This window comes from Pinus tabuliformis, chromosome 2_2, assembly GCF_031772625.1.
Source record: "Pinus tabuliformis cultivar Carrire ecotype Pingquan chromosome 2_2, CPIR1, whole genome shotgun sequence".
In the NCBI taxonomy this organism is placed as follows: Eukaryota; Viridiplantae; Streptophyta; class Pinopsida; order Pinales; family Pinaceae; genus Pinus; species Pinus tabuliformis.
The window spans coordinates 991,563,890-991,587,264 of NC_142300.1; the positions used below are offsets into that span (position 1 = coordinate 991,563,890).

The 23,375-nt window shown below is 39.2% G+C and overlaps 1 protein-coding gene across 1 annotated transcript in view; it reads left to right on the top strand.

The window, feature by feature from the left end:
* Nucleotides 1–22,648, top strand: part of LOC149196657 (uncharacterized) — a 71,994-nt gene extending 49,346 nt beyond the window's left edge. Inside the window, exons 8-9 of the mRNA XM_089405607.1 lie at nt 21,441–21,765; nt 21,863–22,648. Coding sequence (XP_089261733.1) covers nt 21,441–21,765; nt 21,863–22,216 — 679 coding nt within the window. The 3' untranslated portion in view covers nt 22,217–22,648. The remainder of the gene's footprint in view (nt 1–21,440; nt 21,766–21,862) is intronic.
* Nucleotides 22,649–23,375: the final 727 nt, after the last annotated feature.

Here is a 23,375-nt window from a genome sequence, read left to right on the forward strand (position 1 = left end):
ATCCCAAAGAAGGAATGGGTGAATATGTTTAGAGCAACTGCCCATCATCACTTCCCAAACTCCATTGAAAACTTTCATTTAGTTTCAATCTTCTTGGACATGATCTTCGGCAAAGGGTCACGGATCTATTCTCTCCACACAGAACGGCGAACGGTAATGCATATATTCTCTCCACCAATAACGCAGATTTGACCCTAACGAGAAATAAGACATTAGAGGAGAAATACACATGCCTTGAGGACGAGTTACATATGCCAAAATAGGATTGTAACTTATGCCATAAAGGAGATGAGTTTAACTTATGCATTTATGAGAGAAGTGTAACTTATGCATTGAAGAGGTGTAAGAGGAATTTTTTTGTAAGAGGAATTTTTTTTACGAGTTATTAAAGTGTGCAAGAGAGTGTAAGAGGTGCGTAAGAGCATTAAAGAGAGAGAAATGAATCCATCAAGAGAGAGAGAGTAACATTTGTATTAATTGAGGGGAGTTACATTTGACATGATTGAGTCTCATGATTGAGAGACTTGAATTTATTTTTAATAATAATAATAATAATGATGAAGTTGGAATTGAACTTATTAGGATTGATTGATGATCAGAAGGGATTTTCCATCAACAATGCTTGATTACCAATTGATGCAAGGTGATTTACTATTTTTGGAGAGTCATACTTGAGACTTCATATTTTTAGAAATTCTATTTTTAGATTTTCTATTTTTAGAAATTCTATTTTTATAAATTCATACCTGAGCTGCCAATTTTCAACAAATCCCCTACAATAGATTCTACTCTTTACAGATCAATGATTGGAGCCCTCCTATATCTGACAACTTCACAACCATATATTATGCAACCAGTAGGAATGGTGGCAAGATTCCAATCAACCCCCAAAGAATCCCATTTGATGGCTGTAAAAGGAATCCTTAGATGAGAGAGTGTATATTTCCACAGTTATTCATATTGAGAGAAATTTTGCAGGAAAACTGTGTGAAGGATTTTTAATCCCGTCCAAGATTTTGGGTGGAGTGTCCACCCCAAAACGTTGGACGGGATTGAAAATCCTTCACACAGTTTTGCCCGCAAAATTTCTCTTAGAATCCTCAGATATCTGAAAGGTACTCTTGATTTTGGACTATGGTATCCCAAGAGCACAACACTTGCTTTGATGACATACACTTGATGCAGATTGGGCAGGATGTGTGGACGTTAAAATTGATCAGATTGATCAGTCAGATTTGAAGAAGAGACTTTTCTTTTATATACGCTATTTTGAAGATTAGAACCTGCGTGTATACGCGCTTTTGTAGAGATGAACCAACGTATAGATCTGCAAATATTAACTCATAACTTCGCTGCACTTCCAGATTTCAGACAAACCTGGATCACGACATTTAAAGAATAAGACAGGTGTACATAATCAAATCTAGCCCAACCAATATCCGATCATTCAATAATAAGTCATTTTATGTTTCATGAACTTGATCCAACGCTTGCCTTGATGACATACATTTGATGCAAATTGGGCAGGATGCATGGACGTTAAAAAAAGTACTACTTGGAATGCATTCTTTTTAGGAGATTGTCTTGTATCTTGGCTTAGCAAAAAGTAATCATTTATATCTCTTTCCACCGCTAAAGCCGAATACGTAGCTACTGTAGACTGTTGTACTTAAATCCTATGGATGAAGGAAGCTCTGAAAGATGTCAACATAGAAACTAATTAACCAATCACCGTCTATTGTGATAAAACTAGTATAAGTCTTTCAAAGAATCCCTGTGATGCATTCAAAGGCTAAACATATCCCAATCAAGTATAATTTTCTCGTAGAACAGGTTACAAAACAAAATGTCAGATTGGAGCATATCAACACAAAGGAGCAAATTGCAGATATCTTCACAAAACCCTTACCCTGAGAAGCATTTGAATATCTTCCCCAAAAGATGGGGGTTGTCTCTCTTATATCCCATCAGAGCATCACAATGATAAGGGAAGTAGCACCATGACAGGGGGGAGCAACACCATGACAAGGGGAGCACCATATGAAGAGGTTGCCATTGATGTCAAAGGGGGAGAGAACGCTGAAAGTAGAAGTATATTGCCATCAATGACAAATGGGGAGATTGTTGGATAAGGTTGTCATTGATGTCAATATGGTATTGTGACCTAACCTTAATTGGAGATGATGAAGACCTAACCCTAAATCCTTGCTTGTAATGATGCCCTAACCCTAATCCTAAATATTTATCTCTAATATATGATGAAACCATAACCCTAGATAATACCCTAATCATTTGAATGCCCTAATCATGTAAACCTTAAATTCCAATAAGCTATCACAAATTCTAGGAACTGTCATAAAATAAATTTTTTCTTGGACATTAGATACATCATTTTGAAGTGAGAGTCTTATACCAGCTTGTAGAGGACTTTCACCTCTTTCCTAACTCCTTGTCATTATGGAGATACTAATTTTGAAAACATTGTATGTTAATATTGATCAAGTCTACTAGCTGACTTATGTAGGTTCACTAGGACATGATGTTGGGAAAATACTAAGAGGGCGGGGGCGGGAGGGGGCGAATCAATATTTTTAAACTCACTTCAACTTTTCTTTTTGTTATTCTGAGTTATGTATGCTATTGTTCTTTATACAACCAACATATGTACGCAACCTGTTGAACTAGGTTGTCATTGATGTCAATATGGCAATATTCTGGATACTAGAGGATGACATGAAACCAAGGGGATGTAGAGCAGATTCATGAAGAGACAGGAGCAAAGGCCATCAGGATAGCCGAGCCATATATATATATATATATATATATGCGGAAACAGACATATATGCAAGGAGGTGGTCTTTGAAAGACACTGCCAAGCCAAGAGGAGTAGATGGAGATGAGAGGAGCAGACAGAGCCACCAAGCCATCGGAGAGCCATGTCAAAGCAAGAGGAACGCTGCCTGTAAAATAGGCATATCGGAGCAAATGGAGCAAATGGACCGAGAGGAGCAGATGGAGCAAGAGGAGCCAAGAGGAGCAATATATATAGAGCCATCGGTATATGCCAAAGAGGAGGTGCACACAGAGCCATCGGAGGAGCTACAGGAGCAAGAGGAGCCATCGGAGGAGCTATCGGAGCCATACTTATAGACCATACATATATGCCAAAGAAGAGGAGCAATGGAGCAGACAGAGTTAGCGGAGCTACAGGAGCAAATGGAACAGAGCATATATATATGCCATATCGAAGGAGTGTCAGAGCAGAGGAGCCATATTGAAGACAATACTTCATATATATATAGTTGTGTTTAAAGCCAAACTTTCATCAAAGCGGGAGAATACATAGGAGCCGTTTGATCTGCCAGATCAACGGTCCAGAAGAAATCGCAGAGGAGCAGAGAATCCTTATCGCATCGGCGAAAGTCCCTTGGAGTCGTCGGAACTGTTCAAGGTGCAAGCTCCGAAATCCGGAGCCGAAACTCTTATCAAGCAAAATAGAAAGCATATCGGGTCCGCGGAGGACTTGTATCATTTTGGAGGTAGCGATCAGCGAAATCGCCGAAGAACCCGGAGCCGAAATTAAGTTAGGAAGGAGTATAAGGAGGTGTCGGGTCCGCGTTCCTTGTCGGAGAACGGAGCAACAGTGCAGTGGACGCGATATGCGAACTAGCGCTGACCGTCCGATCTGAAGGAATAATGGACGACGGAGATCTAAACGGCAATCGACATATCGGAGTGATCGCGTCGGAAGGATCGGGGGAAGCGATATGTGACATCGCCGATAATTGGAGCCGAAATATTATAAAACAGAGCCTAAAGGTGCGTCGGGTCTGCAGACCCTTTGTATTACAAAACTGCCGATGCGAACCTGTCGAAAAGCCGGACCCGAAATCATTAAGAAGCAGAGTATAGAGGGCCGTCGGGTCCGCAGAACTATCACATCGCAAGAGGCTGCGATAACCCCGACATCCTGGACCCGAAGTCATTTTAGGAAGGGATGTAATCGGCATATCGGGTCCGCAAGGGCGTCGGAGGTCGGAGTTAAGGGATTAATTGGGATCGCCGAAATCCGGACCCGCCGATAATTATAAAGGCGGGCGGATAAGATTTGAAATCCGCGAATGTTCATATTGAGAAGAATTACATGGGTTCCCGTGTATTAAAATATATGTGACCGCGGGGTTTTATAGTGTTGGCCATATATTTGTATATGTGCATTTCCGTGGGGCTTTAAAGCTTAGCCCGATAGTTAACACGCGGTTGGGCGGTGGCTTCCGTTGGGTGATTAAAAGCGCCGATAAAAAGGTGGCTCTGATTCTAAGTAAGTCCAAGGTTTATAGAAGGCACATAGCCTAAGGAAAGCTTTCGATAGACATAAATGCGGTGATAAAAGGGTGGCTCCGATTCTTAAGTGGAGGCGAAAATACTGTGAGGAACAGTCCCTATAGTGCGGGAGACCAAATCATGGTGATTATGATTATGATAAGGACGTGGCTGTTCGTTAAAAAATGCCATCCCTGTGTATGCCCACAATCATTGGCAAAGCAGCACTGTTACAAGTTTTTGAACTTGTGTTCTCTACGGATGACTCGATCCTTGCTCATTGATTCAACGTGTCCTGTGAAAACGAATGGACAGAGGAAGCTACGGTGACAAACAAGCGAACAAGTGAGGAAGCTGAAGCAGGCGAGAAGGAAGCCGAAGAGCCAGCAAGAAAGAGGAAACGAATGGACAAAGACAGGTATGCATAAAACAGTAAACAGAGGACTAGATGGGGTGATGGTTGTTGCAAACAAACCAGAATATGAGGTAGCAGAAGCAGCAGAGGTGGTGGAGCATTGTTTGAATTTGCTAGTGAACACTGCTGCGGCTGTTGAACACTGTTGGAGCTGTTGTGGGGGTGAAGAACCAGAGTGTGAGGTAGTAAAAGCAGCGGAGGCTGCAGAAGCAGCGGAGGTTATAGAGGCAGCAACAGTAGAAAAGGCTATTGGAGACTATGCGTGGGCAGTGTGCAGAGCTGTGAAGACTCATCCATAAGAAGACATGGTTGTCATTGATACTGTAGTTTGGAGACTATAGTGAAGCTGTAAATAGACAGAACTCAGCAGAGAAGAGTTATGAGAGCAGAAGGATTGGAGTCCTTGGGGTTGGAGCCTTAAAAGTGAGAAGGATGGGAGTCCTTGAGGCTGGTGTCTCAGAAGTGAGATTGGATTGGAGTCCTTGGGGTTAGTGCCTCAAAAGCAGGAAGGATTGAAGTCCTTGGGAGTTGGTGCTCTTAAGTCCAAGATTGGTGTCTTGGGAAAATAGAGTTGGTGCTCTGGAGGTTGGAGCCTCACCAAAGTCCAAGTTGGAGCTTGGCAACCGATTGTGACCATCTATATATTGTATTTATTTTACTGCACAGTTATATTAATAAAAGCATTTATTCTTGCTATTCATATTGTGTTCTGAATATATATGTTTTAACTGGTAAAACAATAGTGGGAAAAAGAAACACTGATTCACCCCCCCTCTCAGTATTTCCAACAATTGGTATCAGAGCAGGTTCCTTCATTCAAAGCTTAACAGCTTGAAGGTTGACTCTTAGAACACAAATGGCGAGATCAAGGAAGAAAGTCTCCAATCCTCCTAAGGATGTGTCTCCCTCTACTACTAAAATAGAAGACAATGAATTTGAGGAGGCTCCAAGGCTCAATGGGAACTTTAATATACGGGAAGTAAGAATGAGGAATTTCTTACAGACTCAAGGCTTTGAAATCTGGAAATCTGGAAATCTGTGATTGATGATAGCAGTATGGATGAAAAATCCAAGGAGTACAATGCAAAAGCAGTAAAGGCAATCTTGAATGGGCTACCTGATTCTGTAAAGAACAACTAGGAAAATGTTCATTAGCAAAGGGTATATCGGACAAACTTCATGACCTTCACTCAAAAGGAGCATTGACCATGAACATCAATCAAGAAGACAATGGAAATCTAGAAGAAAATCCAGAACCCATCATAGAAGCTGAAAATAAGAATGATGACATCAAGACTGTAGCAGACCAAAAAGATGAAGAGAATGAAAAAGAATTCGTAGAAGAACTCCTTGCTCGACTTATGACTGTCATGGAAGAGAATAATAATTTGAAAAAAGAAAATGAGGCACTTAAGAAGATAGCTCCAGTTGGTGACCAAGATCAAACAAGGAAGAAAGTTGATCTCATCAAGCTTCAAGTACAAGAAAGGGATGAAGAGCTTGCCAAGCTTAAGAAGGAATATCATAAAGCAAAGAAGCAGGAAGATATCTTGTCAAGTCAACTTGAACAAAGGCACAAGAGTGTGAACAAACTTGAAGAAGAGATTGGTCAGTACAAGGTAGAGGTCTCCTCCCTTAAGTCTCAATTACAAGAAGCCAGGAAACAGGCACAAGGAGCTGAGAAGAGAATGGAGAGCAGTCAAGCAAAGAATGAAGAAATCTTCAAAATGAAGTCAGATATCATCTCCCTTAAAATAGTAGCAGCTGAAGCTACTCGTAGCAAGGAAGAAACTGAGGAACAACTTGCAAATAAGAATAATGAGTGTGAAAGATTGGAAGAAGAGATTGTCCTCCTCAGGAAAAAGGTTGAAGGGATGAACAAAATCATGAAGAGCTCTCAGGCCTTGGATGACATGCTCAGCTATCACAGATGTCCATCTGATAAATCAGGTCTCGGATATGTAGGTGAATCCTCAAACAAGAATGAAAATGCTTCAAACAAAAGAGATGTGAAGAAGCTAGAAAGAAATAGTGATGCTCCCAGTTCCAGCAAAGGCAAGGAGAAAAATCAAGGCTACAATAGAACAAATCCTGCTCCAAGAAGAAATCCTGCTCCAAGAAGAAAACCCGCTCCAAGAAGAAATATAGATGATGACAAAGATGCGAGAGGCAATGGTTATCATCAAAGGATCTCAAGGCAGCAAGGCTTCAGAAGTACATCAAAGAAACCTCCATCTCCCAGGTACCAAAGTTCATTTTTTGGTTATTGTTATTCCTGTTCAAACTTTGGTCATATGGCAAAAGACTGTAAAGTATATCATAAAGATAGATGTTATGGTCCCCAACCATCTCACAGAAATAGATGCTATAGTCTCTGACAACCTCCAAGAAATAAGTTTATAGGAAGAAATCATGAGTTCTTATTCATGAACAATGTAGAATGCTTCAAGTGTCATAACATTGGTCACATGGCACGTGATTGTAAATTAACATGGGCTCTTACACAAGCTAGAACCATGCAAAAGAAGAAAGTTACACAAGTATGGAGAAGGAAGGAAATACAGTCCGAAAGTCCCTTAAGCTCTCTAGCCAATCTAAGCATTTTATGAGAAGACTCTGTCCAAAAGAGGTGATGCATACAGTTAGGGGGAGCATGTAATTCTTGTTCATTATTGCTGAAGCTATTAGTGAAAGGGTCCCTATGAAATCCTTATTGAGCTATATTAACAGTCATTCTTTGATGAAGATCATGTCTCAGGAGCATTCCATTGAAGCATATGATCCTGTAACCATTCTTTGGACTGTTGTTAAAGAAATAGGGCAAACAACCATGGTGCTATTATCACGGAAGTTTATGTCTTAACTCAAGAATTTAATGTGAGAACAGATAAATTCTGGACACTGATAGAGGCAGTCTTCAAACAAATAGATACATCTGGAATGGAGTTTGAAGTAAGAGCAGCTAGCAGCATATAACAAACTGAAGCACTGTAAAAGGATGCAGATCAACAATTGTATTCAAAAGGCAGTCACAGATTGGATAGTTGAATCTGCAGAGATATGTACAAGAACGCAAGGAAAAGATGGCTCATAGGAAGGAGAATGTTGTGTAGTCAAGCATAACTGAAACTGATACAGATCACTTAAGGAATATAGCAACAGCAAGGCACAACTCCTCACATTTTTGTCTAAATGCAATGATGATTGAATACTAGATGGCAGTAACTTAAGGGGAAGCACAAAGACACAAATAAACTCAGATCTGAAGAAAGACAATCTCAGTAGCAGTTTCTCTCTTGATTCGAACTATGAAGGTCTCTCAATTCTGCCTATGGAGACATCAACATGGATTGAGCATGAAACCCTGGACTTGGACACCTGTGTATGGCCATTTGCAATCTGAATGAAAGCATTAAATTAGAGCATCTTGAAGCATTGTTGAAGCCATGATAAAGCAGTTCTGAGACATGAAGATGATAAAGCATCAATCCTTCTATCTTGAAGAAGAAGAGCACTATGACAGGGGGAGTCACAGACCCATGAAGATCTACCATTCATGAAGAACAGAAGCAGTTTGATAGGGGGAGTCCCAGAGCACTCCTTTGCCATTGATGTCAAAGGGGGAGAGAAGAAGAATATTGCCATCAATAACAAAGGGGGAGATTGTTGAACTAGGTTGTCATTGATGTCAATATGGCAATATTCTGGATACTAGAGGATGACATGAAGCCAAGGGGATGCAGAGCAGATTCATGAAGAGACAGGAGCAAAGGCCATCAGGATAGCCGAGCCATATATATATGCGGAAACAGACATATATGCAAGGAGGTGGTCTTTGAAAGACACTGCCAAGCCAAGAGGAGTAGATGGAGACGAGAGGAGCAGACAGAGCCACCAAGCCATCGGAGAGCCATGTCAGAGCAAGAGGAACGCTGCCTGTAAAATAGGCATATTGGAGCAAATGGACCGAGAGGAGCAGATGGAGCAAGAGGAGCTAAGAGGAGCAATATATATAGAGCCATTGGTATATGCCAAAGAGGAGGTGCACACAGAGCCATCGGAAGAGCTACAGGAGCAAGAGGAGCCATCGGAGGAGCTATCGGAGCCATACTTATAGACCATACATATATGCCAAAGAAGAGGAGCAATGGAGCAGACAGAGTTAGCAGAGCTACAGGAGCAAACAGAGCAAATGGAACAGAGCATATATATATGCCATATCGAAGGAGTGTCAGAGTAGAGGAGCCATATTGAAGACAATACTTCATATATATATAGTTGTGTTTAAAGCCAAACTTTCATCAAAGCGGGAGAATACATAGGAGCCGTTTGATCTGCGAGATCAACGGTCCAGAAGAAATCGCAGAGGAGCAGAGAATCCTCATCGCATCGGCGAAAGGTCCCTTGGAGTCATCGGAACTGTTCAAGGTGCAAGCTCCGAAATCCGGAGCCGAAACTCTTATCAAGCAAAATAGAAAGCATATCGGGTCCGCGGAGGACTTGTATCATTTCGGAGGTAGCGATCAGCGAAATCGCCGAAGAACCCGGAGCCGAAATTAAGTTAGGAAGGAGTATAAGGAGGTGCTGGGTCCGCATTCCTTGTCGGAGAATGGAGCAACAGTGTAGTGGACGCGATATGCGACTTAGCGCTGACCGTCCGATCTGAAGGAATAATGGACGACGGAGATCTAATCGGCAATCGGCATATCGGAGCGATCGCGTCGGAAGGATCGGGGGAAGCGATATGTGACATCGCCGATAATTGGAGCCGAAATATTATAAAACAGAGCCTAAAGGTGCGTCGGGTCCGCAGACCCTTTGTATTACAAAACTGCCGATGCGAACCTGCCGAAAAGCCGGACCCGAAATCATTAAGAAGCAGAGTATAGAGGGCCGTCGGGTCCGCAGAACTATCGCATCGCAAGAGGCCGCGATAACCCCGACATCCCGGACCCGAAGTCATTTTAGGAAGGGATGTAATCGGCATATCGGGTCTGCAAGGGCGTTGGAGGTTGGAGTTAAGGGATTAATTGGGATCGCTGAAATCCGGACCCGCCGATAATTATAAAGGCGGGCGGATAAGATTTGAAATCCGCGAATGTTCATATTGAGCAGAATTACATGGGTTCCCGTGTATTAAAATATATGTGACCGCGGGGTTTTATAGTGTTGGCCATATATTTGTATATGTGCATTTCCGTGGGGCTTTAAAGCTTAGCCCGATAGTTAACACGCGGTTGGGCGGTGGCTTCCGATGGGTGATTAAAAGCGCCGATAAAAAGGTGGCTCTGATTCTAAGTAAGTCCAAGGTTTATAGAAGGCACATAGCCTAAGGAAAGCTTTCGATAGACATAAAAGCGGTGATAAAAGGGTGGCTCCGATTCTTAAGTGTGGAGGCGAAAATACTGTGAGGAACAGTCCCGATAGTGCGGGTGACCAAATCATGGCGATTATGATTATGATAAGGACGTGGTTGTCCGTTAAAAAGTGCCATCCCCGTGTATGCCCACAATCATTGGCAAAGCAGCGCTGTTACAAGTTTTTGAACTTGTGTTCTCTACGGATGACTCGATCCTTGCTCATTGATTCAACGTGTCCTGTGAAAACGAATGGACAGAGGAAGCTACAGCGACAAACAAGCCAACAAGTGAGGAAGCTGAAGCAGGCGAGAAGGAAGTCGAAGAGCCAGCAAGAAAGAGGAAACGAATGGACAAAGACAGGTATGCATAAAACAGTAAATAGAGGACTATATGGGGTGATGGTTGTTGCAAACAAACCAGAATATGAGGTAGCAGAAGCAGCAGAGGTGGTGGAGCATTGTTTGAATTTGCTAGTGAACACTGCTGCGGCTGTTGAACACTGTTGGAGCTGTTGTGGGGGTGAAGAACCAGAGTGTGAGGTAGTAAAAGCAGCGGAGGCTGCAGAAGCAATGGAGGTTATAGAGGCAGCAGCAGCAGAAAAGGCTATTGGAGACTATGCGTGGGCAGTGTGCAGAGCTGTGAAGACTCATCCATAAGAAGACATGGTTGTCATTGATACTGTAGTTTGGAGACTATAGTGAAGCTGTAAATAGACAGAACTCAGCAGAGAAGAGTTCTGAGAGCAGAAGGATTGGAGTCCTTGGGGTTGGAGCCTTAAAAGTGAGAAGGATGGGAGTCCTTGAGGCTGGTGCCTCAGAAGTGAGATTGGATTGGAGTCCTTGGGTTTAGTGACTCAAAAGCAGGAAGGATTGAAGTCCTTGGGAGTTCGTGCTCTTAAGTCCAAGATTGGTGTCTTGGGAAAATAGAGTTGGTGCTCTGGAGGTTGGAGCCTCACCAAAGTCCAAGTTGGAGCTTGGCAATCGATTGTGACCATCTATATATATTGTATTTATTTTACTGCACAGTTATATCAATAAAAGCATTTATTCTTGCTATTCATATTGTGTTCTGAATATATATGTTTTAACTGGTAAAACAATAGTGGGAAAAAGAAATACTGATTCACCCCCCCTCTCAGTATTTCCAACACAACCTCAGTGAAAACAAACAATGTCTATCCATTTAGCCAATTCTTCATAAGTTCCGTCAGATCTTTATCTTTAACTAGTGCATTATTAATTTCATTAGACATATAGTATGCAGTAAAGAGTAGATAGATCATCATCACACAAGAAACATATCAACACATGTGAACACCAGGGTTTTAGGTGGAAACCCAATACAGGAGAAAACCACAACTGCTGTCATCTCTGTTTTCTTTCTTATTATATAAAGAAAATCTTTGTACAATCTTGTACTAGCGCAAACTCTTACCAGGCTGCAATCACCCACCTACAGAGGGCAACAAACTTCTCTCGTTCTCCAACACACTAGAAGGGAGCTCCAACCCCCTAATCTCGTTTACCGGCTCCTATCAGAAGGGAGCTCCTACCCCCTGAGCAAATTTATCAGTTATCATTGGAGGAAAGCTTCGACTCCCTTACTAAAGGCTCCAACCCTTAGCACCTCATGGACCACGTTTCATAATATTTCATACTGGATCCACCTGACTCGAAACATCAAACTTGTATGCCACCTTTCATCATATTTTCAGATTGGACCCACACCCATCATTAAGCTCAATACCAAACTGAATACTGAATCTGAAAGTTAATCACCAAACCAACTGAATCATTGTAACATCAGCAAACCAATCACTAAATCTCAATCAACCAATCGATAACAGATATAAACCATCATACCCAAATCATATCAACACATAAGCAGTGATAACTATATCAAGCCATACACTGCTAATCATCACAAAAACAAAAATGTCTTCTTTAGAATGTATACGCTACTATTATGAAGCACACTTGCATATGTACGCGCTTCCTATGTACCATACTTGTGTACATATCTAAGAATACTGAATGTTGAATCATCAATCACTGAACCATACATAGACCATTCATAAATTACTAAACCAATCATAGATCCCCTCATTGTAGCATCATTACCAATCAATCAACTCAATCATCACTGTCAGAGATAGATCATTAAGATAGGGACATCATTGGCAGACAGTGGAAAATAGAGCATAACTCATCAAGTTTCTTCATCAAAGCGCACTGCAAACCCTAACATAAATACATGACTTCCATAGAACAAATTAGCGTATATACGTGACTACCATGCACAACCTTGCGTACAGAGCTCAACATACTAAAGAAATTCATCTTAGAATATATACGTGACCCTTTAGAGATGAATCTGCGTATGTACGCGACTATTCCCAAACACTCCTGCGTATAGATCTGAAAGCTTTCGTTGCAAACACTGTTTCACTCTCCACAACCTTTACTATCAATATTATAGACTTTTGAATAATTCATTTAGATCACAACATCATTGTAATTACAGATTAATCATTATTAGCTATTTTGACATTTGCAACAAGTAAATCAATCAAGCATATTTGTCAACATACTTTTAGATCTTTTAGATCTGAGTCTTTTCTTTACTCCCTGGTATTCTTTGACGCGATCAAATAACCGCTGTTGCTTCCATTACTATGGGCTAATACCATGGTAAAGACCCTTGGTATTCAAATTACCATGGTTCGGATTTTGTACGCAATTTTCCCTTAAAGGACTTGTGTATGTACGCGACCCTTCTGCATGCGACCCTTCTGCATAGGATTTGTGTTTATTTTCTCAAATCATCACCTTTAACTTCCATTTGTCTTTGAATTGTCATTTCTTTTTACCATCTGTAGCATCTGTACCAATCTGCATTGGTTCCATAATCATCATGTTATCATAATAGTATCATAATGGTGACATCTTTATTAAGTAAGTTGCCATCAATGAACGCCAACAATCTCCCCCTTTGGGGTTGATGCCAACAATCTCCCCCTTTGGGGTTGATGCGAACCATTTGGTGTTTGGTTACCACCCGTAAACGCCTGCAAATACCAAGACTTCTTACCAAGCTTTTCTCCAAACACCAAGCTACTCTCCCACTTTGACATCAAGAGAAAAGGGTTGATCAATGTTGAATTAAGGCTTCTTTCCCCCTTTGTAGATAGGATCACTGTAGGTCTGATCTGTTGAATATGAACACTGCATACTGACTATGTGCCCACTGTGCATATGATGAACCTTTTGAAGACATTCGATAGAGTACAAGACTTTATGACTGAACCATATATGACCTTTTCTATGACTAATGACTCTGCTCCCATGATTACATCAATTACCAACGTATTGGGTTTACATATCGGATCGAAATTTTACATCAATGTCCCAACATAATGGGATTACATACATGACATGACTTGATCCTAATAGCCCATACATGATTGAATTTTACAATGATTTACAACATGGAGCTTTTCACGACCTTTACATCAAGAGATATATATGACATTTATAACCAAAATCAGAGACTTCAATAGTGAGGTAGCAAGATCATGATAGTCATCAACCACAACCATGTACCATATAAGAATAAAATATCTGATAGAAAAACAACATAGATGTTATGATGATAACAACATGAACATCCTCATCATCAAGGAGCTATGTAAGATAATTCAATGTATCAACGATCTCTTCAACATCATCACTAAGCAATTGTAGTAGAGGCATAAGGTAGTGCAATAAGGCTCTGTCATCAACCCATCCCCTTATGTCATCATGGTCAACATGATGTCTCCTCATATAGGAAGAGTTATAATCAATGAGCATAAAAAAGCATGTTAATCTCTTGCAACATATACATATTATTTCCATGCATCAATCAAAAGCCAAAAGTACCTCCAACATTACAAGCCATAGAGCTTATCAACAACATCACATCTTCAGTATACATATCTTCAAGCTTTAACAACAACTTTACCAAACTTAAGCAATATATACACATAATCCATATCTTTACCACATGCAGCCCATGCATCAATGATGACATAGTGACAACAACATATCAATGTCAACAAACAATGAGTGAATCATAAACTCATCATCATCAACCAATGACAACCATAACATACACATCTTCCTCATCAAGTGTATCAAGTAGGATTAACAACTTCACTAAGTGCAACTCAAGTAACATATAAATATCCTCCTTATGCAATCCATGCAATCCATGCATATAGAACTGATTGGCAACATCATCAACATATTTAAATCAAGCAACATATATCTTCTCATCAATGCCAACAAGCAGTGAGTAAACCATGAATTCATCACAAACACCATCATTTAGCAAGCAGTGCTCAAGAAACCATAATGCCAACAATGTACTATTAGAAGCATAGCAGATGCTCCCCCTGAACCTGTGCCAACTTATCATCATCAAATCTGATCATATCCAACTCATCAATCAACAAGTGCATCAAAGAACCATTTCATTAGCAACAAAAGCATAAGACTTGCAACAACTCATAACCTCATCATTCCTAAGCATCATATAGGCATCACCAACAGTCTGCAACAAATCACTTTCAGAACCAGAAAGCCAATAATAAATTGATGAGAGAATAAGAGAAGCTCCACCTGAATCTGTGCCAGTTCTCTTTCATTACTGAGAGGTATGCACGACTCTCTAGATCAAAACTTGTGTATATACGCCACTGTCATTCATGAGACCTACGTACAGAAAGTAAACTGTTGATTCTTTTTAGTCACAACTCCCCTTGAACCTGTATTGTCTGTTCTTGTTCACTGTTACTTCACCAGATGCAATGGCAATACAATAAATATCACCAACAAATTATCAAACCAACATAGAGAATTATTATAAAGATATTCATGCATAGCTCCCCCTAAGATCATACATCACTGATCCTGGGGACTTGATAATCATCGCTTTACTCCATGAGGTTATATACCTCACATTCACTTCTGTAGTCACTGTTAGAAATATTCTTTTAAGAGCAATCAATAGTTTAAGACAATCTTTTCTATGTCTTTGACTGTTGTTTGTGCTTCTTCCAAATCTGCTTGCAATTTCTAATCATGTGCTCAAACTTATCCCATCTTCTGTTTCCATTCCAAATGCTTGACCTACAATTAGTGACCTTATGCCCAAACTTGTTACAAGAGAAACAATATCCATGAAACCAACCTTTATGCCTAGGAATTGATCTAGACTTTGGTTTAGGAGATTTTCTTTCATATATGTGACTTGATTCATTTTCCTTTTGAAAAACGTCATGCTGGCTGTTCTTGTTATTACATTGTGAATCTGAAGGCATGTGGTTGTATCCAATGCTTCTCCTAATTAGAGGAGAACATTGTTTATTGATAATCTTTTCTAGTGATTTAGATGCCTTTACCCATTTGTTGATTTTCTCATAATCTTCCCTTAGAGTCACAACTTCACATTCTAATTTTTCACAATGCTTTTCCTTTTCTTGGAGTTGCTTTGCTAAGACTTATGTTCTTCTATTGGTTGGTTCCAATTGCATTCTTAACATGTTTATTTCCTTCACCATACTAGTTTCTTTTATTTCTAGTTCTTTGTTTTCATTCCCGAGTCTATCAATTTCATTTAATGTTTCCAATGCATCATCTTCTTTACAACTATCTGATTCACTAATTGATTGATCTTCAAGAGCCATAAGTAACAGATAATCCTGATTTGATTCATCATCCTCATTATTGAAAGAATATTCATTATCACTTTCTTCTAGAGCATCCATAAAGACATCATCCGATTCATCTACACATTGTTCTTCAAATGCCATAAGTATTTGATAACAACTGTTAGAATTTGTGAATCTGAATTTTCTTGATCATCAGATGTGCTTTGACTATTATCATTAAAATAAAAACTCTTCTTGGTAGAAAACTTCCTTTTGAAATTTTTGTCAACATCCTTTCCCTTCGCTTCATGATTTTCTTTATATGGACATTTGGATGCATAGTGACCTACTCTTCCACAAGCAAAACATTTAAAGGGAAGCTTACCTTTGAATTACCAATTCCCACTTGCAATTTTTTCACGAAATTCGCTTCTTCCTCATTTGAAATGTAGCTTATATCTCTAAGTTTTTTTTTTTTGGTTGTTGTTTTGTTTACTTTTATCCATTTTGTTGGTTTTTTCATTTTATCTTTATTTGTTTTTTGTTTTCTTTTTGTCCCTTTATGAGAGGTTTTGAAGGTTGCTTCTTTGAGATGTGATGGACCCCCTTTTCTCATCTCAAAAGTTGTCAAGATCTCATGGAGTTGTTCAAGAGTAAGACTCTTCAAATCTTGCATTTCTTCAATGGCAGAGACTTTGGAATCGAACTTTGGAGTTAGTGATCTCAAAATCTTTTCAATAACAGTAGCATCTTTTATTTCGTGACCAAGGTTTTTCATAGAGTTGACAACTTCGTCCACTCTAAGGAAAAAGCTTGTAGTACTTTCATCATCATGCATTCTAAGAGTCCCATACTGAATTCTAAACGTTTGAAGTTTAACACTTTTTACCTTGGTGTCACCTTCATAACTTTGGATAAGCTTATCCCACATTGCCTTTGCGCTGTTCAACTACATGACTTTCATGAACTTAGAGTCTGCCAGACTTCCCAGGATGGTATTTACAGTCTTTGCATTGGTTTCATACTGTTTCTTCCTTGCAGTATCCTATGGGAATGGAGGTTGGATATTGATATCCATCTTCAACGATTGCCCATACATCAGCTCCAAGTGCCTGCAAATATGCTCTCATTTTGACTTTCCAAAATACAAAGTTAGTTCCATTAAACAAAGGTGGTTTAATAGAAAATGCTCCTTCTTGACTACTCATCTTGATGGATCTCCCTGTAAGCGATCAAGCTTCTTCTAGGTGAATCAATATTTTTAAACTCACTTTAACTTTTCATTTTCATATTCTGAGTTATGTTTGCCATTGTTCTTTATGCAACCAACGTATGTACGCAACTTTAGTGAAAACAAACAATGTATATATAGGTAGCCAATTCTTCATAAGTTCCATTAGATCTTTATCTTTAACCAGTGCATTATTAATTTCATTAGACATATAGTATATAGTAAAGAGCAGATAGATCATCATCACACAAGAAACATATCAACACATATGAATACTAGGATTTTAGGTGGAAATCTAATATGGGAGAAAACCACCGTTGCCGTCGTCTCTGTCTTATTTTTTATTATATAAAAAAAATCTTCTTACAATGTTGCACTGACTACGCAGACACCCATCTTGCACTGAAGGCTACAACTTTCTCTTGTTCTTCAACACCCACTAGAAGGGAGCTCCAACCCCCTAATCTCATTCACCGGCTCCTACTGGAAGGGAGCTCATACCCCCTGAGAAAATTTACTAGCTACTACTCGAAGGAAGCTTCTACTCCCTTACTAAAGGCTCCAACCCTCAGCGCCTTGGACCATGTTTCATAATACTTCATACCTTTCATCACATTTTTACACTGGACCCACACCCATCATTAAGCTCAATACCAAATTGAATACTGAATCTGAAAGATAATCATTGAACCAACTGAATCACTGTAACATCAACAAAACAATCATCTCAATCAACCATTGTAACTAGACCAAACCAATCCATAACAGATATAAACCATCATACCTAGATCATATCAATGCACAACTAGCATAATTATATCAAGCCATACATAGTTAATCATCACAAAAACAAAGTGTTGTGACTGCAAATCTTGATCAGATTACTTCAGAATGTATAGGATACTGTTCTAAAGCACACCCATGTATGTATGCGTTTACTTTGTATCATACTTGCGAACAGATCTCAGAATATTGAATGCTGAATCATCAATCACTGAACCATACATAGATCATTCACAGATTACTGAACCAATCACAGAGCCATTTACTTTAGCATCATTATCAATCAATCGACCCAATCATCATTGTCAGACACAGATCGTTAAGATAGAGACATCATTGGCAGGCAGGAGAAAACACAACATAACTAATCAAGTGTCATCATCAAAGCACACTGTAAACCCTAACATAAATACGCGACTTCCATAGAATAGATTAGCTTATGTATGCGACTACCATGCACAACAACCGCGAACAAATCTCAACATACTAAATAAATTCATCTCAGAATATATACACGACTCTACAAAGATGAATCTGTGTATGTACTCGACTATTGCGAAACACTTTTGCGTACAGATTTGAAAACTTTCACTGCAAACACAATTTCACTCTCTGGACACAGATCATTAAGATAGAGACATCATTGGCAGACAGGAGAAAACACAACATAACTCATCAAGTGTCATCATCAAAGCGCACTGTAAACCCTAACATAAATACGCGACTTCCATAGAATAGATTACTATAAACCCTAACATAAATACGCGACTTCCATAGAATAGATTAGCTTATGTATGCGACTACCATGCACAACACCCACGAACAGATCTCAACATACTAAATAAATTCATCTCAGAATACATAAACGACTCTACAAAGATGAATCCGTGTATATACTCGACTATTCCGAAACACTTTTGCGTACAGATTTGAAAACTTTCACTGCAAACACAATTTCACTCTCCGCAACCTTTATTGCCAATACTACAGACTTCTGAATAATTCATTTAGATCACAACGTCATTGTAATTACAGATTCATCATTATTAGCTTTTTTGACATTTGCAACAAGTAAATCAATCAAACATATTTGTCAACATACTTTCATATGTGAGTCTTCTCCTTGCTCCCTGGTGCACACCTGTTCCAAATCAGATCACATATGTATAACCCATTACTTGCATACCTAATACCTTGATCTCCATCTCTTTATATCACTTTAGCCTTGACCAATACCTTAGGTAAATTCCTTGGTAATGTCGTTAGTATTCTTTCACGGGATCAATTAACTGTTGTCACTCCCATTACTATGGGGGGCTAATACCATGGTAAAGACCCTTGGTATTCAAATTACCATGGTTTGGATTCTATATGCGACTTTCTCTTATAGGATCTGCGTATATACACGACCCTTCTGCATAGGATCCACGTATACTTTCTCATATCTTCATCTTTAACCTCCATCTGTCTCTGAACTGTAATTTCTCTGTTCATACCATCTGTAACATCTGTACCAATCTGCGTTAGTTCTATAATCATCATGTTATCGTAATGATGACATCTTTATCAAGTAGGTTGCCATCAAGGACAACACATTTGCCATAATGCCAACACATGATGGCTCCTCCAATTGTTGTGTCCCTTCACCATAGGTTGAAAAACATTTATTAAAAAGTGATGACTAGTTCAGTTAGCATCTCATCGGAGTATAAAGCATTCAAAGAAGATTTATAAGTAGTTCATGATTCATGAACTAGCAGGAATACAAAGAATAGGATTGGTTCTTTAAGACTTGTAATGAAACACTCTTCCGGACATGTGGAAAATTCTTGTTGCAGACTCCTTTTGCAGACTTGTGGACTATTCTTGTTTCAGACTTTTGCGGACCTGTGATTTGTTGTTGAAGACTTGTTGCAAGACTTCTCTTGAACAGCGAAGACTCCTTCAGAACTGTGATTCTCTTATTGCAGATTACTCATATGAACCCGTGAAGACATGTGATGACATGCTGTGGACTCATTTTGAGACTATTCGGACCTGGTTTATCCCTTGCAATTGAAGATTACAATTTGGATCTGTATACCTGTGATATATCTCTTACAGCACAGACTTTTGCACCTGTACAGTTCGGATCTGAGCACCCTTGTTATCCCACTTACAGTTTGGGCCTGTGATAACTATACCTCAGAGATATGGAGAAATGTGGATCTGTGGAAAAGTAATTATTTGGACTTGTTGTTGTTGAGAATTCTGTGACTTGAAGCATCATTTATTTGCAGAACTATTGGAGGCACTATTTGTAGATATGTGGAAGTTTTTGAGCAGATCTATAGTAATACTACTTTCTCTTGTGGACCTGTGAACAACAGAGTAACCTGAGCTTAATCACTATGGATAATCTGTGTTTGTACTTGTGAAGCTTTGAAGCAGACTTTAGGCCACGTCTTTCAGACAGTATTGGTTTGGAAAACTTATTTTGATTTGAATAATTATCAAGGCTTGATAAGATTGGTGTTCTGGTCAAGCTGAATATCTTTGAAGGATTTGAGTCCCCGAAACTTATTTTGATTTGAATAATTATCAAGGCTTGATAAGATTGGTGTTCCAGTCAAGTTGAATATCTTTGAAGGATTGGAGTGTCAAGGTTGTAGCCTTGAAATATTTTTTTGTACAAGTTGGAGCTTGTTCTTCTTGTAAAAGAGGATCGGTGTCCTCAACATTTGTTGATAAAATTATTTTATTTGTGTCTTATCTTCTGGTTTGTTTTTGTGAAATTTTTTAACTGGTATAAATAACAATTGAAAAAAACACTGATTCACCCCGTACACCTTCCCCCAGTATTTCCAACAAACTCTTTTTAACTCTCCTAGTATATAAGGTAGGAGAGACAGGGCTCTCCATTGGCATAGTACGTGAAATAGAGTCCAAGCCAAGGTGGTGTTTTCCTTCCCCCTCTACCCAGTATTTCCAACAAACTCTTTTAACTCTCCAAGTATAGAAGGTAGGAAAGACACGGCTCTCCATTGGCATAGTAAGTGAAATAGAGTCGAAGCCAAGGTGGTGTTTTTTTTCTTTGCTTTAATATAAGAGAGATGTGATTGAGTGTTGCAGATTTGTACTTGCTGTTCCTATTTTGAGAGTGCTGTGTCTGGGCATGCTCTTCTAGGCAGCGATTAGGGTTTAGGTTGGTTTGCCTAAGCGGGGTACTGTGCATGGGATGGTTCTATTTTTTTTTTTTCTTTTTTTTTTTTTTTAGTAAGTCCTATTGTTTCTAGTTTATGAAGGAGAGGTAGGGCACTCCACTGAGCTTGAGTGCTGCAAATTAACTTTTTATTAGAGGCTCCATTTGATAGAGATAGGCCTTAAAATTGAGCTTTTTGAAACCATTTATGAATTCACCTATGAAATAGTTTTCCAAAATTTTGAAGTTGCTCGAAGGCATTTCCTCCCAGCTTGTTGACAGCCTTGATATTGCTTGTAACAATAGCTAACAAGTGGGTTTTTAGTGTAGCTAGGCATTGCATTAATATTAACCACAACATTATGATCATGAGTATCATAAGTTCTTGAGATTTATGGTTGTCTAGTCATTGAGATGTTACTAAGCTATTTGCACATTTCCTTTGTTCCTGCCAGTGCGGTTGGAGATGCCTGCGTCGCCATGAAAGAGTGGGTTGCACATCCTTATGAAGATACCGCCCTTGACCACATTCTGCCTTGTGTAGATGTGGTAACAGCTGAACAATCTTTAAATCAGAGCAAAACAGTAACCAGTAAAGTGGTAACAGTTGTGAACAAGGTGCTAGGTACTGTTGCTAATAGTAACTTTCCGCCAAATGCTGGCCCTCTTTATTATAATCAATCTGGTCCTCTAGTGCCTACACTTTGCAATCCTTACACTGGTCGGCTGGATGATCGGCAATGCAATGCTGGAGAAGTTAACCTCACAAATGCACCACAGGTGATTCGCTATGTTGCGAAGTGCTTAGAAGTTTCAAGAAACTGATAAAAACATGTGATGTAGTTGAGCTAATATTCATTCTGCTCGTCATTTGCAGGTCTGGAAAAACTATACATGCACAGTTTCATCATCTGGAATATGTGCAACAACTGGTCGGATAACCCCGGATATTTACAAACAGTTAGTACTAGCAGTTAATATCAGCTATGGTTTGTATCACTACACTCCTTTCCTCGTGAATTTGCAGGACTGTACATTTGTGAGGGAAACTTTTGGTACCATAACTGAGGATTATTGCCCTGGCCTTCGACAACATCTTCGCTGGGTCTACATTGGCTTAGCACTCGTCTCAACTGGTATAATGCTTTCAATTATCTTTTGGGTTGTGTACAGTAAGCAACGCCGACGCAGAGATGAATACTATAAGCAACATGCTGATGGTCAGAGATGAATACTATAAGCAACATGCTGATGGTCAATTCATGGCTAGAGACAACAACAAATCTTTATTTGAATTATGGTGAGTTATCTGTCAGTGGGGGACGGTTTCAATGGAAATATCAGTTTCCTGGTCTACTCTTAAATTATGGCAGCTACATAATGTTTCCATTTTGTTATGATTGAAAATGCTTCTGCCTGGATGGGGATGTAGAGAATATTGAATTGAGTGGTAGGAGTGTTAAGGGGCTACAGAAGAAATCAAACCTAGATAGAGGCAGATGGTTCCGAGACCTAGAGGCAGATGGGCCGCCTCGAAGAAATTCAGTTGCTGTATAGGTTTATACATTATTTAGAAGCCTGTATTACACCAATATGTTGGTTTATACATTATTTAGAAGCTTGTATTACACTATCATGTAAAGTAATTCCAAGTTTTCTGATCTGACCATGCCTCTTTGGACATAGATTAATTATGTTTTTACTGAAAAGGGTCTCTTCCCAATCCTTTGAGAAGGCCTTCGAGTGCCCTGGCCCTTGTATTTTTCTTTAATACAACAAATCTGACATATTAGGGATTTTTATTGTGATTTTCCTTAGTGAACAGGGCTTACCCATGAAGTCTGAAACATTATACTGAAAAGGGCCCTGATATATTTTTCTTTAATGCTAAAAATCTGACATACTGGGGATTTTATTGTGATTGCAGGGTGCTTTATTTTGCAGTATGTAAATTTTAAAAATACGACATTTTGGGATAATATTGTTATTTCTGTGTCCTGCATTTTGCTAATTGATTTTCAGAATGGTAAAGTTCCGGAAAACAATTGCAATATGTCAATTGCTAATTGATCTTCAAATTAGCAAATTATTTCAAATTGCTTCAGTATCTCGAAAAGAATGGTAGTGTGTCAATTTTAAGAGTTTTTCATGGGTGATACATTTATTTTTATCATTTTCTTGTTGATATTCCATCACATGGAAATTTTTGTATAGAATGGAGATATCAAAATCTCCAGGAAGGGAGATATCTCCATTTAGGCTTGAAGAGTAGGTGACTCTTTGGGGTAGATCTCATTCTAGTGGGGCTGAGATGTTTTGGCTTTTGTTAAGGTAAAGTTTTGGTATTTTTGGTTTGCAGGTTAAGATTTAAGTTTTGGTATTTTTGGTTT